A 17,438-nucleotide genomic window follows, 5' to 3' on the forward strand; every position below is an offset into this window, starting at 1 on the left:
AATTTAATACCCATTTGTCACACTGAGGTGATTAGGGGGAGAGGAAGGGGAGGGGGAGGGGAAAGTACCGTCAAAAAGGGTGCCAGTTATGAGCTTGGAGAACTTTCGGCACGCAGGGCACCGTGCTCCGTATAGCCTCCTTTGTAGTATTTGTTCTCACGTCCCACAATTTCTGAGGAAACCTTCGTGTTGCAACTCTCTGCACAGTAATTTAGGGTCCTGTCCGTCGAAAACCTTAACAACGTCCGTGACTTTTAAGCAGTGGTTAGACATCTTGAAATTTTAAAAAATTAGCAAAAAAAAAAAAAACAGTGAGGCACGAACGGTGGCTGCGAAAGTTGCCGGGGCAGTGGCTACAATACAAGGCTCAGTAGCGGGGCATGGCCGGGCCAGTCGGTGGTCATCAGTGGTGCAATAGGTTAGGGCGGGTGGGTTCTGAGTGGTCGATACACTGTGGCAAAAAGGTGCGGAAAATTCTGTGAATTCTTTTGCCAGGATTCTCCGTAGCCCTCTTATCAGTTTTCTCCGTAGGCTCTTACAGTATTCTCTGTAGGACCGCACAGTCTTCTCCGCAGGACCTGGAAGACTGTATAGTCTCACGGAGAATGCTGTAAGGTCCTACGGAAAATACTGTAAGAGCCTACGGAGAATACTGACAAGGGGGCTACACAGAATTACCGAAAGCTGTTCACATAATTTTACCTAGCTTTTTGCCACAGTGCATACCTGCGCAAATGTTTTCACTGCTTTCCAACCTGAATTGAGCGCGGGTCTCGCTATCGCTCATCCAACAGTGCGCACTGTGCAGTGGATGGTTTTCACGCACCTTTCGTCAAGTCGTTTCGAAAAAGTGGAAAATAATTGACCTCGTTGATGGTAGAACCTTGTGTGAGTGTATTTCATTACACAGCACCACCATCAACGTCTCATTGAAGCGGGACCTCGAGAATCCACTACTGGGACTTCGGAATTATACGCAGTTCAAATTGACTGCACATTTTGATAATATTGGTGTTTCCTCTTCCGCCTTTCATGGTGGCAAGGTAGTGACCGTAGGGGAAGACAGGCACGTTGGGGAAGGTCCAATCCACGGGTTCATCGAAGACGTACACTCCCTAGAAGCAACCATGCCTATTAATATTCTACAAACTGAAGTGTGTACTCAATATGCCTCTGTAGACGCGTACTTGCAAGTGCACACTTACAGATGCATACTTAGCTGACTATCTACAGAGGCATTCTTTGCTGAGTACACACCTACAGATGCATACTTTGCCGAGTACACACCTACAGATGCATACTCAACTGAGTACACGTCTACAAATGCATAATCAGCTCAGTAACCGTCTATTGATACTCTACAAATTAAGTGTGCAGGTAGGCATATATTTTAGACTGTGGGCCGGGCACACTGTTAAAAATTGTTGTTTTAAAACAACAACACAATTTAGCGGTTCTCACGTTTCGGGGTAGTTTTGGCGTCTCTGATTTGCCGAAAGTGAGAAATATCCAATTAAGTTTTTCTGATTATTGGGGTCCTGGATGATACTAGAGTTATGGCAATGGTATTTATAGTAAAGACCTTTGTACTACCTTCCTAAAAACATGAGCCATAAGGTATTCCCATACGTTTTAGTGGGTGTTTTGATCACGGAAATTACGTTATCACGGAAGTTACAAAGTGTGAAAATCGGCTTTAAAGGCTGATTCGGGCCTGCTGTGGCTTAAAAGTCGTTCCAGGGTCAAATGATACTCTAAGCCCGACATTTAAGCGGAAAATTTTTTCACCTAGTGCTGCTGCAACATTGGGTAAAGGGTGCCACGGAAGTTACAGATAATTGTTGATACACGCCATTTTATAATGCTCTCGCCCGCTTTGAGACCGTGTACAGCATCTTAGATTTCCGCGACCCATGCAATTATATCCCAGGGACTCCACTTTGATGGCTTGTGTCATGGAAAGTTAAAAGTTTGGCTTGGGGAGAAGTCCAGAGCTGCCTTTTCGAAATTTGTGTAGTGAAATTGAACATACGGTGGACATTTTTCGTTGCAGCATTAGTACCTTTGAAAGAAGTCTGGCCTATTGGTCTTCGGTTGAAATTAGCTCGAGACATGCCAAGCTTCGAATCCCCATCGACAGTTGGCAGCATTTTCGAACCCCACCGCCACACTGGGGGCGGGAAATTCGAGTATGTTCTCTTTGGACAATCACGGAAGTTACATTTGGGGTATTCCAAACGCTACGGAGACCAATCCAACGAACGTGAACTTTTCGAAATGTGTGCGTTTACTGGGCAATGGCCCTCCCTAACATCAGAAACAAACCCCATGTCGATATCTGCGCTCGTTTGGGCACAGGAGTCAGAAGAAACGAAACTACCCCGAAACGTGAGAATCGCTCAATTACCAACCTCGACAACGCTGTTGTTTGTGAACATGTTTGCTTGTTTTAAAACGACGAATTCGCTAATAATTATTTTTGGCTGAGCGATAGCGAAGCCTGTTACTCCAATGGGGTTGAAAAACTTTTTCTGTCTGTCTGTCTGTCTGTCTGTGTGTGTACACTACTCCTCCTGAACGGCTCGGCCGATCTGGCTGAGATTTTGCAGGCTCATTAGGTATGTTCTTGGCTCGGCACACGCGAAATTTCACTATCCTAGCTCAACTGGTTCAGTTTTTATAGCCGAAAAACACCAAAAAAATGGCGAAAAATCGAGTTTTCTGCAGGTAGATTTCTCCTGTGTTGATGAAAGGGGGGTCTGGGGGCGGAGCCCCCCAGCATGCAACAAATCAGAGGTAACTGATGATGGGCAAGCATTGCCTGCCGAAGGCAAGCTAGCGCCGCAGGCCAAGGTAGGTACGCCAGGCGCGGATTGGAGGAACAGGCCGCGAGACATCGCGAAGCCTGTTACGACAAGACGCGGTCTGGCGTAAACCTACCTTGTTATGACTTATGCTGTTTCAAAACAATATTTTGCTGCGTACAAACAACCCGGACAATCTAAGAAGTGGTTACTGCGGGGTAACCGGGACTCTACTAGGTCTGTGACCTAATCGGCAATAAAAATTGATGCAAATAAGGCTGTCTACCGGTTTACAAACATCTTGTGGACGAACGACGCAACTCGTTAGTAAACAACGAAAGTCATTTGAAAACAACTTTGATCGCTAAGAAAATAAGCAACATATTTACTGCTAAATTACAACATAATTTTTTACAGTGCACAAACTTGCGTTTGCAGAGCAGTAATAAAATGTTACGTTAAGAATCCCTGTCAGGTCCCCAAAATCAGGCTCAAACTTCTGTGGCAATACAACAAAGTGACGTAAGTCAAAAACATCAGTATTTCAGGAGACGTAAAAAACACTTTTCAAAATCAAGCAACAGGTTAAAACTTTAACCGATGATAGGAGAATTTCTTGTGGCACTTAAACAAGGTAGGTTTACGCCAGACCGCGTCTTGTCGTAACAGGCTTCGCGATGTCTCGCGGCCTGTTCCTCCAATCCGCGCCTGGCGTACCTACCTTGGCCTGCGGCGCTAGCCTGCCTTCGGCAGACATTGGCTTGTCCATCGTCGGTTACTTCTTACGTGATGCATGCTGAGGGGCTCCGCCCCCCAGACTCCCCTTCATTCTAGAAAGAGTTGCTTCATCTACAGATAACACGATCTGGACCCTTGTCACTTTTTAACTTTTCGGGGCTGGGGGGCTCTGCCCCCCAGACCCCCCTTTCTTCAAGGCAGAAGTGATCTGCCTGCAGAAAATTCGATTTTTCGCCGTTTTTTAGGTGTTTTTCGGCTGTAAAAACTGAACCAGTTGAGCTAGGATAGTGAAATTTCGCGTGTGCCGAGCCAAGAACATACCTAATAAGCCTGCAAAATCTCAGCCAGATCGGCCGAGCCGTTCAGGAGGAGTAGTGTACACACACACACAGACACACAGACAGACAGACAGGAAAAACTTTTCAACCCCACTGGAGTAACAGGCTTCGCTATCGCTCAGCCAAAAATACTTTTATGTTAAGAGAAAGTTAAAATAATGATTGGTTTTCCACTTCGCTAGACTTACGTCACATGATTTGTGATTTTTAATCCGTAAGTGCACTTACGTCACTTTGAAAGTTTATATTCTACTCCGTTGTGACCCCTTCTATATATTAAAGTTTAGACAGTGCAAGTCATTAGCTGTATGACATAATCGTACTCGAGATCCCTGCCCAGCTGTGAAAAAAATCTGTGACGCAAGTGTGCTTACGACACATTTTTTACGACATGATTTCAAAAAATATGTCGTAAGTGCACTAACGACATTTTGGCAAATTGACTTCTGAATGAAATTGACTTACGTCAGATTTTACTTGTCATTATCTCCTAGCCCAAATGAGAAAAATGTAATTGTGCATATTGGAAAAGGTCCGCATCAATGAGAGGGTTCCAACCGTGCGACTAACTCGTTTTTGTCGTAAGTGCACTTACGTCACTTTGTTGTAATGCCACAGACTTGGCCGGATCGGCGAAGCTGTTGGAGATGTAGTCCGAACACTTAGTTGGGAAAAAAATCGTTAAGCCAACCCTAGAACTGCACTGTAATTCCAACTGCATTAACCGCTGCCTACATTTTGCAATAAAAAAAAACTTGTCTCAAGTATTTGGCAATGATGACTACTAAAAATTTGCAATAAAAAATTTGTAGCTAAATTTTGCAACAAAGTATGGCTTTTTCGCGATAATGACTACAAAGAGAGCGCAATAAAACAATAATATCAAAAAATTGTGATAAAGTTACTACAAATCGCTCTTTTATCGCCAAAACCAAGGGGTGGTTATTGCCAAAGAATGCAATACCTACATTATTGCACTCCAGGGTGCAATAAATCGTGGGACTCGCAAACTCGGTTTCATCGCCAAAAAATTGTAGTAAAAGTATCTCTAAATGAAGGACACACTGTGAGGAAAATGTACGGTATCCGCCGTTAAATGACTAAGCGATAGCGAAGCCCGTTACTCCAGTGCGGTAGAAAAGTTTTGTCTCTCTGTGTCTGTCTGTGTACACTACTCCTCCTGAACGGCTCGGCCGATCTGGCTGAGATTTGGCAGGCTTTTCAGGTATGTTGTAGGCTCAGCACTATTCTAGCTCACGTCGTTAAGTTTTTAGAGCCGAAAAACACCTAAAAAACAAGCACTTCTATCTGGAATGAAGGGGGGTCTGGGGGCCGAGCCCCCCAGCATGCAGCAAGTAGGAAGTAGCCGACGATTGACAAGCCATTGCCTGCCTAAGGCAGGCTAGCGCCGCAGGCCAAGGTAGGTATGCCAGGCACGGATTGGAGGAACAGGCCACGAGACATCGCGAAGCCTGTTACGACAAGACGTGGTCTGGCGTAAACCAACCTTGTTTATTAACAGGATTTGCCATAGGGGTTTGCGTGAATTTTACAAGTCCTCCGAATCAAGTGAATTGTCAACGTGGTCCAAATCAAGTGAATTTTCAAAGTGGTCCAAATCAAGATCTTCTAACAGAAATGGATTCGTCGAGTCAAGACAAACAAAAAAATGCCAACGCATGTCGAAGGTTTGGATGGAAAATAAAAAGGCTTTATAACTACAAACTTTAACAAGGTAGGTTTACGCCAGACCGCGTCTTGTCGTAACAGGCTTCGCGATGTCTCGCTGCCTGTTCCGCCAATCCGCGCCTGGCGTACCTACCTTTGCCTGCGGCGCTAGCCTGCCTTAGGCAGGCAATGGCTTATCAATCGTCGGCTACTTCCTACTTGCTGCATGCTGGGGTGCTCGGCCCCCAGACCCCCCAAGGCAATGCTTGTCCATCATCAGTTACTTCTAGTTTGTTGCAAGTGGGGGGGGGGGGGCAGACGGGGGGTGAAAGGGGGTTTCCTCAAGACAGGAGAGATCTACCTGCAAAAAATTCGATTTTTCACCGTTTTTAGGCGTTTTTGGGCTATTAAAACTGAACCAGTTGAGCTAGGATAGTGAAATTTCGTGTCTGCCGAGCCAAGAACATCAGCCTGCAAAATCCCAGCTCTATCTGCTGAGCCGTTAAGGAGGAATAGTGCACACACTCACGTACGCACGCATACACAAACGCAGACAGACAAAACTTTTCAACCCAACTGGAGTAACGGGCTTCGCTATCGCTCAAAGATGGTCAAAAATGACCTTTTTAGTACTTTTGAAGCTCAATAACGTTGGCATTTCCCATCCAAACCCATGAGATGTGTTGACATTTTTTGTTTGTCTTGTCAAGACGAATCCATTTTTTAAAAAAATCTTGATTTGGACCAGTTTGAAAATTCACTCAAACCCATTGGAAATTAACAAGACATTCCCTTGGATTTCAAGGCGGCACTGTTACTGTGTTTTTACAAACTGCGGGAATTGCCGTACTTCCAGGTACGGTAAACACCGTACTTCTATGGGTACGGTAAACGCTGTACTTCTAGGTTCGGTAAACACCGTACTCCCAAGTACGGCAAATCCCGTTAATAAATTAACGGTGAACAGTACATTTTTCTCACACTGCAGTGTGGTTTCGCATCGCTCAGTCAATTAAATTGGTCATTTTAACACGTTCAACGTACCGCCGGCACCGAACAAGCGCCAACCATGCTGACACCTTTGTACATGACACTGAAGAAAGATGGAAGGAATGCCCTGAATCTCGAACAGCCTTGGTTCGGAAACTTAAAAACAAACGCGTTCTTCTTCCATTCATTGTTAGATCGAAGACCCAACCTGATATCCATCTGCAAAATTGAAGATAAAACAAATTTCTAGAATGAAATCCAAACTGGCATAGGGGCACTGTCCAAAACAAGGGGGAAGTAGCCCTTTATGCCCTCAATTAATATAGTACTTTCTGTTTAAGCCTCGATAAAAAACATTGGCATGAATGCTGGACAAAAACGGCGGTGACCATGTTAGAGAACAAAGTTTTTACGGAAATTCCGAGAAAATTAAAAAAGTTTTGGCACACCAGTGAAAACTGTCAATTATTTTGCAATTTTTTTTTATTTTACCGTTTTTTTTCTACTTTTTATACTGAGTCAAATGCAATAAACCCGACCTGGAAATTCAAAATACTTTGAGGAAGGAACATTTTACAAGTTAATTTTGACTTGATTTTAATAAGCATCCCTTCCCCTTATAGTTGGCGGTGAGATTCAGCGCTTGAAGATCAATGGGTTTGTTTCTTGACTTTTGAATCAGGGACAGAAAAGGAACATTTTGGCGCAAACCGAACTAAAATGTGTCAAAAGGCGCATTTATAATTTTAAAAAAATCCTTATTTCTATGTATCTACTTAAAGGACTTTTACTCCAAACGCCATCTTTGTACCTTTGTGCCACTCTCACGGGCTCAAAAATTGAGATAACTTAAAGCAGTTTGCAGCAAAATGTTCCTTAAACTTGCGTCTATGGTCTGAACCTCGGAAATGGCCATCGCATAAATGGGTCGTGAGCAGCAGCCATCAAAGCGTCAAAAAATGGTTAAAAAAATTGTTCCTATTTTTTCTTTGTGTAAAAACAGATTCAAAATCATTCTTTTAGCATGCCCGTGGTTCAGACCATAGCAACACATGTTCTGATGAGAAGTTTTCCAATCCCATGTTTGAGGCCCAATCCAGAGAGGCGGAATCGTGGCAGGAGTGAAGCATGGTCGTAGAAAAATGAAGTGCACAGATGCTCCGTCTTGCCATCGCCACACCGCCCTCCTACACTGTGGCTAAAAGCTACGGAAAATTCTGTTAACAGCTTGTGGTGATTCTCCGTAGCCCCCTTGTCAGTATTCTCCGTAGGCTCTTACAGTATTTTCTGTAGGACCGCACAGTATTCTCTGTAGGACCTTACAGTATTCTCCGTAGGACAATACAGTCTTCCATGCCCTACGGAGAATACTGTGCGGTCCTACGGAGAATACTGTACGGCCCCACGGAGAATACTGTAAGAGCCTATGGAGAATATTGATAAGAGGGCTACGGAGAATCCTGGCAAAAAAATTAACAGAATTTTCCGTACCTTTTTGCCACAGTGATAAACTGATTTTTCTTTTATCTGATAAAGTTTTGGCCTAAGAGTAAAATATCAATCGAATACATCCGTTACTTTTCTTCGTTTTTCGGAACCTCTCTCCTTTGTGTGCCCCCTTAAGTTAGGGAGGGGTATGAATCACGATGGAAAAGTCCTTATAATTCTTACATAGTGTCACTGCGGGCACGATTTCATCCAAAGTTTACAACTTATTCGCTATCGGTAAAGTACATCTGGAAGAGCATAAAACTGCCCCACACACTGAATCACGGGGCTTTAAATCGGCTAGACAATGCTACTAGAAAAAAATAGTTTTCAACCAATGAACTATTTAATCGGGTTTTCATATGTAGCTCGCGGGCGCGCTTCACGCCTGGAGGACGTGCTTTGCGGCTGGAAATGTGCTGGCCGAAGGATCCACAAGCCCTGCGAGGCGGCCCGTTTCCGGCATGCTCTCCCTGGCATCCTTCAAGTAAGGCTACTTGTTGACATGGCTGCACTACAGCCCGCTCCTGCTCACCCGCCAACCGATTTCGTGGCCCGCACCAGTCGCTCTGTCTCTCTCGCAACCCTGCGGCGCGGCACACGCCATGAGTGCGAGAGAGACGGGCAGAGGGAGCACGGGCAACAGGGTCGCTGAGCTAAGCGCCAAGACAGAAGGACACCCCACACTGAAGGACCATGGTGGTGAATCGTTCATGGTAGAGCACTGAGAATGAAAGAGTCACCACCATCGCCCTTTTATTGGGTAACGCACGCACCGTTGCCCAAATTTGGGTGACGAGCCCGCGGTGACCAAATTTTGGGCAGTCATAAAATCGTCGCCCAAATTTGGGTAACGCCGTCGGCGACGCCGTGAGGTCCCCGATGACGCTCTTCCGGGGCCACCACGATGACCCAATGTGGCGTTGAGGCCTCCGGTCATCGTGGTGGCCCCGGAAGGACGCCATCGGGAACCTCACAGCGTCGCCGACGCCGACGACGTTACCCAAATTTGGGCGACCAAACGCCTGTTACCAAATTTCGGGTGCTGAATTTTTCGTCACCAAAATTTGGGCAACGAAGTTGCATCACCCATTTAAAGGGTGATGGTGGTGACCAATTCATTCTCAGTGAGGGGACTGTTTTTCTTTTCTCAAATGTGTAGAGCCTCAATGTTGAACACTCCCCCGCTGAAATCTTACTTACCCACACATCATCATCAAAGGTTTCGAATACAGTCACGTTCCCAGATACACGTTGCTTCTCTGTGGGATTGTAGCGATTGAAGTGCGAGACGTGCAGAAACATTCTCAACTTCGGATCGTCATCGTTGCAAGACAGTATCCTCTCAACTATAGCAATGTACGGACCCTATAATCATTATTACAGTGAAGGATACTTCAACTTGCTTTTGCAGATTGCGTTTTTTTTTATAATGGAGGTTGCGGCTCGCTGCTTTCGCCAGGCAATAACTGCAGCTGTCATATAATTCTTCGCACGAGCCATCGCAACCCAATGGTTTATTTATTAGACCTTTTAAGGGGGGACATCACTCCAGAAAACAGTGCTTTTGTAAAAACGTCATAAAAACGAAACGGAAAGAGAAAAAATGTTCATAGTTTAACAGATAAAGTAAAAAACAACACAAAGTCAATCCGCCAGCGCAGTACAGCGCTTTCGTTGAAAACACATTTTTGAGTGTTACGTTAGACTATTTTGCACTGTAGCAGCGCTGGAAGCCAAACGGTTTGCCCTAGAACAACGAAATTTGGTGACAGCCTTCTTGAGATGTCTGGCTATGGTGGGTGGGTACCTCAATCGCATTAAAAAAAACATTTTAAGTTGTATTTGTTCCATACCAAAAAAAATTGTTCAATTTTTTTTTGTCAAAATTATTTAATTTTGAACGTTAAAAAAATAATAAAAATTGACCAATGCAAATTATTTTGCTACCCACCATAGCGGCAAGTTGTAGGAGCTTCCGTGCTAAATCTCACCGTTGTAGCTCAAAAACTGCGCCCTAGAGACCTGCAACCGTTTGCAATTTCATGTTCCGAGAAAAACGCGATCAAAGTTGGGGAAACTGGGCTTTTCCCCTATGCATGTTTGCGGCCCACAACCTCCTAAAACTGCAATTTTTTGAATTTCGGTATGCGGTTTTCACCATTCGACGCGAAAAAGAATGGTCTATAATATAAAATAATAAAAAAAAGTTCTAATTTTTTATCATTTTGGAGTGAGTGATGTCCCCCCTTAAACGAAAACAAAACGCAACTCCTAAAAAAAAACCAGCGGCTTGCGGCTCGCTCTGCTCGTAAATACACGTACTAACATCCAATCAGTGTTGTTTTCACTTAAAAAACTTACTAAAGAAGAAAAATTCAGCCCAAATTTAAACAAGGTCGGTAGCTCGCTGCTCCCCCTCCCCCCCTCCCCCTTTCCCCGTTTTTTCCACTTCATAGATCAAAAATCTGTAGGGTGCACGCTTAACAATGAATGGACGGAACTAGCTTGGGGCTGCGGCTCAAGAGTTTTTAAGTGTGAGCAATGCATGGAGAAGTACATGGGTCATTCCCCGCCGAATCGACGATGGTCTGTTTTTGAGGTCGATGGATTTGGTCCAAACCACTTTTGATCGATGCATTGGGACCCCAAAAGAACCCCTCTAAGAAGATTTTTTTAAATCATTTTTTCACAGAGTTATGGCCAATACCATTTTGGGAAATTTAGTGAAATTTAGTGAAAACAGTACTTTTCATTTTATCCTATGAAAGTGTGATGTGAGACCCCTTTGGCTTCTATTTCCATTTCAACTAGCTCAGAGGGGTCCTGAAAACCTTCTCCTCTGACTGAAGGTAAAAAATCAAAAAAATTCCATTTTTTATATAGGAAAATTTATGAAAAAAAGTGAAAAATGAGCATAACTTTTTTACGTGGTCTGAGAATTTTGACGATACTTTGTCCTAAGTTTCACTTTAGGTGACCGCGTAAAACCACAAAATATTTCATCTGGCAATACGTATCTTCACTGAATCGGGTTGAAAAAACTAAATTTTGAGCTAAAATTTCACTCGAAACTTTTGACGAGAAAACGCATTGACTCCAAAATCAGTTTTTAAAGGGTAGAAAGTTACTAATGATACATCTTGAGGTCAGGGCAGAATAAATACCTCAAGAATCCATCCCATTGATGCTCAAACTGTTGAACACTCCTTATTTTAGGTATTTTGCTCTCCATTTAAGCCTAGACCCCTACTGTACATGGTGGTGGGTGGTAGTGGTGATTATGGTGGTCCGTTGTTTCTTCAAACGAGCAGGACTACCCATGTTGCCTTCACAGACCACTCACAGACAATGCAGCCTCTGAAGAATCCGCTCACACATGATGGGAAAGTTAAGGAAAATAGAGAGAGAAGCACACTTGTTTAATAATATTTTTCAAATTTGAGCTTTAATGTCAATTGTTAGACAAGGTCTGTAACAAAATAAAGAAATGTTCCTGAAAGATAAAAGCAAAAAATATTTAAAGTATGGTATATTTTTAAAATTTAGTTTCATAAAAACTGTAGATAACAAATACATACCTTTTCTGGAATTGAACTACTAATAGAGTATTTTCTCAATATTTTTCAGATTATTTTTGGACAAGATGTAGACCTTACTTTCAATTTTTGGTTGAACTATTGATACTAATTCTCTCAACTGGAAGGGCCACTGGTCTGCATCTTCAGGAAAAGTGAACTTGTATTTAGACTGTGTTTTCACTGAGCATGCCACAAGAATTTCCTGGCTAGAAGCATCAAGAGAGAGAATTTGCCCAAAAATCCAAGAATCTTCATGTTGAACTATGACAAACTGTTCTGCTGAGACATCAGCCCACAAAAATCTTGGTGCTGGCTGTTCTGGTGATGGCTGAACGTTCACTTCTTCTCCAGCTTGAATTAGCTCTTGAAACGATTGAAGTCGCCAAGCTGCCTTGATTTTCTCATTCTTGGATATATGGTAGAGTCCATCCGCCAGTTGAGAGTTCAGAATGGTTAAAATTTCCTTGAACTGAAATTGCTTTATTTCTGAATTTTGAGGTGGGGCAGCAAATTTATCAGGCACTTCTCTTTTCTTTCTTAAAAACACTGCTGAAATTTTGCTTGATGAATGATTAACTTAACGTATTAGTGCTGGCTTCCAACCAGCCCCACTAACTACCGTTACACACTGGCCAGGGGTTCGATGTTCTGCTAACGGCTCCTTTCTCTTCAACTCTACAGGTACAATTGTTCCAGAGACGGCAGATGACAGTATTTTGGTTTCAACTTCACTGGGAACATTAGGTATAAATGCATGGGAACTTCTTAGATCAGGGATCTTGAGAGCTCTGGCAAATCTTGGCTCTAGATCAGCTTCACATTCAAGTACTTCTTGTGACGAGACAAAGCACACTTTAGTTCCATCTTGTGTGTCCTGGCGTGCTTTTGCCCACTTGTAGAACTCTGTTGGGTTTCTAATCAATTTCATTTGAAGGCTGGCTTTGCATGCTTCTCTTTTAAGGGCACCAGCTTGGCCATCGCAGGGACCCTTTCCATGGGAGGTTGCAAAAAAGTTCCACTCACCCTTGACACCAAAGTCCTTTTCATGATAGTCTATTTTCATTACATTGAATCGATTTTTATATTGCTGTGCAGCTCCGTCTGAAAAGTACTTAATTAACTTCATACCAGGTACAATTGGTCTCAGGAACTCAACAAGTTTCTTTTGAAATGTATGGACAGCTGTAATAGAATGCTTCATATATTCTGAGACAATTGTGTATGATACCTGTTTCAACTCATAGTTCTCATCTTTGTAGTAGGCACAGAAGGGATGAAGTGTGACCTGGTCCTGCTTCCAGTAATAGCTTTGGATGGAGTCTTGCACAAGACATGTGTAGTTCTCAGCAAAGTCACAAATAACAAGGACCTCCCCTTGTTTTAATTCTTCTTTGGCTTTTCTTAAGTATGCAGCTTGCTCCTTAGCAATGTGATGATGAGGCAGCAGTATCTTCAACTTTTCAATGTAGGTTTCCACAAAATCATCAGATTTCTTAAGCAGAGTCTCCAGGTCACAGCGGTCAGTGGAGGTCCATTGATCATACGTTAAAGTGTCGATAAAGTTTGCATCAAGGTACTCCAACATCTTCTTTTGCAACGGCTGAAATCCTGGACACTTTGGACAGCATGCGTTGAGATAGCAGTCTGCAGTTGGAGGATCACACAATACCGAAGCCATCACATCCTTGTACGAGCAAAACTTTTCATCACATTCTTTCATATCAATGGCATCATTCATGAGCTTAAAGTTCTGGTGGTATTTGCAAACACAGACAGTGTGGGTGCCTGCAGCTCCAGCTAGAACACAGTGCTTTGGCCTATGTTTTGCAAATGTTGAAAATGATACTTTAATGCCAGTGTGCTTCTCAAATAATACATGCAGTTCTTTCAAGTTGCACAGGACAAGTCTCTTTTGTTTCTGAATCCCCACTCCATTTTCCAGAACACAAACAAAATCCTTTTTTCCTGGCATCACCCTACTTGCGTGCTCATCATCTTCATAAAATGATTGTATTGCTTTTACAGTTTCTTCAGGCAGAGGACGACCTTTCTTTGGCACAGGAACAGGAAGAATACCTTGATTATCCAATTTCATCAATTCTGCAGTTTTCTTAATCATGTAGCTAGTGGCTCCCACTGGTCCAAACGTTTCCAGCACTGCTGTTTGTGTCATAGAGACTAAAGCGACAGACAAAACCCTAATTTTCTCTGCTTTGCTTTTGGAAACCTCAAATTTGTGCATTAATGCATCCATAGTTTGAGTCTGAAACAGTTTCTCAGGTGTCTTGATTGAAGGGGAAGCACCTGCTTCTATGAATAAGTCCTCAAGTTTGTCCTCTATTTTTTGAATCTTATTGGGTGCATAGGTTTGTCCGGCCAGTTTCCTCTTCTGAATGGGAGACTCAACAACAGCATCTGTCACAACACCCAACTTCTTTAAAGCCTCTTGACTGTGACTCGGAAGGTAACCTAGAGTGTAGACAACTTCTTCAGAGCTTGAACTACTTGACATTCCCTCGCCCAAATTTGGTTTGCCTCGGTTTTTGTCTTTGGAAGCTGCAGGATCTGCAAAAAGATTAATTTATGAACAAAATAATTACAAGAACTTAGCACTATTAAAATGACTAACGCTTTTCTTACCTGTGGATCTGGTGTTGTATTTATGTTGTTCTCCTTCCTCTTCTTTTTTATGTTGTCCTTCTTTCTCTTCCTTTTCTAGTTGTCCGTCTTCCTCTTCATCAGCAAAAAGATCTTGTGATTCGTCCATTGGCTTACTTGGTGGAGCTCCTTGGTGGCCTCTGGATGAAGTTGAATCACGAGCTGTTCCCGCTTCCTGCTGGTCAAGGTCTAAATTTGCTTCGGGAGGAGTAGGTACTCCAATCACATTTCCAACTGAGCCTGCCACAGCAACAACCCGAGCTGCTAATTCCCCAGATGTTTGGAACCGCTCTTGAGAGTCGGCAGGAGATGAGTCTGAGAAAATCTTAGCGAGCTCACTAGATATCATACTATAACAATTTTTGCAAAGTTTTTGGCCGGGAATTAAAGTGGAAAAGAGAGTACAAGCTTTGCTCTTCATATGCATATGCATTGTTATCTCTCTGGTTCCATCAACAGGTTTGTGGTGGCGACTGTATGGATCGCAACACTTCTTTTGATTAGATGCATAGAAAAAAAGATAGTTCATCCTATGGTTTTTACACACTTTTATGAGAACAGGTGCTTTGGTCCTTAATTTAAGGAGGTACCAGTCTTCGTGAGTGAAGGTATCTTTAGTAAACAAAGAGCCATTGCAAGCTCCACGATAGCCATCTAGGGAGCACATCCTGAAAACAGAATAGACGCATATTTTTAGGGAAAACAGGATCACATCCATACACCTCTTGCATCCAAAAAATAAACTCACGTTTCTAAAAGTCACAGGAAAATTCTGAAACTTAGAACAAGCTACCGAAAATCGGTACAACTTTCGCCACTCTTAGACAGAAATAACAAAAGGTGATTCAATGTGTCTTCCAAAAAACAGGTAAGCCAGATTCGGATTGGTCAAAGTATGAAAAATTTTAAAAAATTGGAAGTTTTTTGAACTTTTTGATGTATTTTTTCATACTTTCTTCCCACTACTTCCCCCGTCACCCTCCTCCACCCCCAACCCCGTCAGAGCAGACGGCAGGATCCTAACCTACCTCAATATTCAACAACACAACAAACATACCAGCTACAGTTATTAACCTTCAGGGTTGGCGCAACATGCAGCTGTTTAGTATCCAATCCCCCTTCTTCTGGTTACATTTTTCATCATGTGTGAGCTGATTCTACAGTGGCTGCATTGTCTGTAAGTGGTCTGTGAAGGCAACATAGGTAGTCCTGCTCGTTTGAAGAAACAACGGACCACTAGAATCACCACTACCACCCACCACCATGTACAGTAGGGGTCTAGGCTTAAATGGAGAGCAAAATACCTAAAATAAGGAGTGTTCAACAGTTTGAGCATCAATGGGATGGATTCTTGAGGTATTTATTCTGCCCTGACCTCAAGATTCAAGATGTATCATTAGTAACTTTCTACCCTTTAAAAACTGATTTTGGAGTCAATGCGTTTTCTCGTCAAAAGTTTCGAGTGAAATTTTAGCTCAAAATTTAGTTTTTTCAACCCGATTCAGTGAAGATATGTATTGCCAGATGAAATATTTTGTGGTTTTAAGCGGTCACCTAAAGTGAAACTTAGGACAAAGTATCGTCAAAATTCTCAGACCACGTAAAAAAGTTATGCTCATTTTTCACTTTTTTTCATAAATTTTCCTATATAAAAAATGGAAATTTTTTGATTTTTTACCTTCAGTCAGAGGAGAAGGTTTTCAGGACCCCTCTTACCTAGTTGAAATGGAAATAGAAGCCAAAGGGGTCTCACATCACACTTTCGTAGGATAAAATGAAAAGTACTGTTTTCACTAAATTTCACTAAATTTCCCAAAATGGTATTGGCCATAACTCTGGGAACAATGATTTTAAAAAAATCCTCTTAAAGGGGTTCCTTTGGGGTCCCAATGCATCGATTAAAAGTGGTTTGGACCAAATCAATCGACCTCAAAAACAGACCATCGTCGATTCGGCGGGGAATGACCCACATGGTTTAGACACGGACACAGTGAAAGGTGATACCTTTGTTGCCGTTATGAACACTTACTGCATAGCCAGGAATGCTCTTCGCGGCGGATCCGCAGGCAAATATGCAGAGAACGATCATGTAATCTGCATGCGGCAGCATAAGTGGCATCTTGCTAAGGTACCGGCCTCCGACTAGAAAGAGAATAATGTGCCTGATTTTTATACCAGTCTGGACGACCTTACGATTTGACACCACTTGAGCGTACTTTCGCTTGTTTCGATGTGAGGCATGCTTTTAGAAGGCGTACAAGGACAGTTGCTGAGAACTTAAGTGTTTGATTATTACTTAAAGCATATTTTATGGAAAAGTTTCTAGTATTAAAACCCCTAAATTGACAACACTGTCTTGAGTAAAGCTCTTAAACGTAGCTGCAAGGCTATTTTTCGTTCGGTCTTTATCCTTCTTAACGGTGGGGATGCATGTCCACAATTTTAAACCCACTTCCTTAACATTATCCGGGAAATTGAGGAAAATGACACTTCTTGTCCGGATTTACCCCACAGGTAGTGAAAACCTTTGATGTTCAATTGTAAGAAAACGACGAGCCATACGAGCACTCCCGAAAGGTCAAAGTAAAGTCCAAAGACTATATAATAGTATGATAAAATTTTAGTCGTGGGACTGAACTTGACGGTAAGGTACGGTAAGTACATGGAAATACGAGGTAAAGATGCAGCTTTTGCCTATTTTTGATGGTTCTCAAATTTCGTGAAGCAACCACAGCCAAACGGTTTGACCTCCTACCTTGGCGATCTGGAATTATCATTTTTAAATGATTATCTTCCTCTGTTAGGCGGGCTTTTGAGTTATCTTTACTCAAACCCAGTGAAAATCAAAGTGTCCGGAATTACCCCGTGTCCGGAATTACCCCAATCTCCCTTACTCATCTGAGTATGCATATGTAGATGTGTACTTGCAAGTATGCATCTGTAGACGCATACTAGGTACACACTTCAGTTTGTGGAGCAGCCACATACGAGTTTCTCTTCTTTCATACAACTCAGCAGAAGAACGTGCGCCAGCGAGCTGTGGAAAGAGCTTGGGCTAGTTGGCTAGCCAGCCACAGAGCGGTGGTGATCGGATGAAGCGAGAACCATTTCGTTGCACGGAACGGAGAGACACGTCACCGCTACAGTACAGACTGATAGAGCATTGGTGATAG

At 42.8% G+C, this 17,438-nt stretch overlaps 3 protein-coding genes across 5 annotated transcripts in view; all 3 read right to left on the reverse strand.

The window, feature by feature from the left end:
- Nucleotides 1-17,438, reverse strand: part of LOC117650393 — an 83,343-nt gene that overhangs the window by 57,941 nt on the left and 7,964 nt on the right. The gene's annotated exons all lie outside the window — the stretch shown is intronic.
- On the reverse strand, nucleotides 937-17,399 carry LOC117650397. Its single transcript, XM_034393805.1, has 5 exons — nucleotides 17,229-17,399; nucleotides 16,295-16,407; nucleotides 9,230-9,394; nucleotides 6,593-6,757; nucleotides 937-1,115 (listed from the first exon to the last, which is right to left on the reverse strand). Exons 2-5 carry the CDS (start codon nucleotides 16,382-16,384, stop codon nucleotides 954-956), a joined length of 582 nt encoding a protein of 193 aa, XP_034249696.1. The 5' UTR covers nucleotides 16,385-16,407; nucleotides 17,229-17,399; the 3' UTR covers nucleotides 937-953.
- Nucleotides 11,451-15,137, reverse strand: LOC117650392. Its single transcript, XM_034393797.1, has 4 exons — nucleotides 15,014-15,137; nucleotides 14,248-14,933; nucleotides 11,608-14,172; nucleotides 11,451-11,522 (listed from the first exon to the last, which is right to left on the reverse strand). The coding sequence occupies exons 2-3, from the start codon at nucleotides 14,930-14,932 to the stop codon at nucleotides 12,185-12,187; spliced, it is 2,673 nt and encodes an 890-aa protein (XP_034249688.1). The 5' UTR covers nucleotide 14,933; nucleotides 15,014-15,137; the 3' UTR covers nucleotides 11,451-11,522; nucleotides 11,608-12,184.

The sequence above is a fragment of the Thrips palmi genome, unplaced genomic scaffold (assembly GCF_012932325.1).
Source record: "Thrips palmi isolate BJ-2018 unplaced genomic scaffold, TpBJ-2018v1 HiC_scaffold_5, whole genome shotgun sequence".
Lineage (NCBI taxonomy): Eukaryota > Metazoa > Arthropoda > Insecta > Thysanoptera > Thripidae > Thrips > Thrips palmi.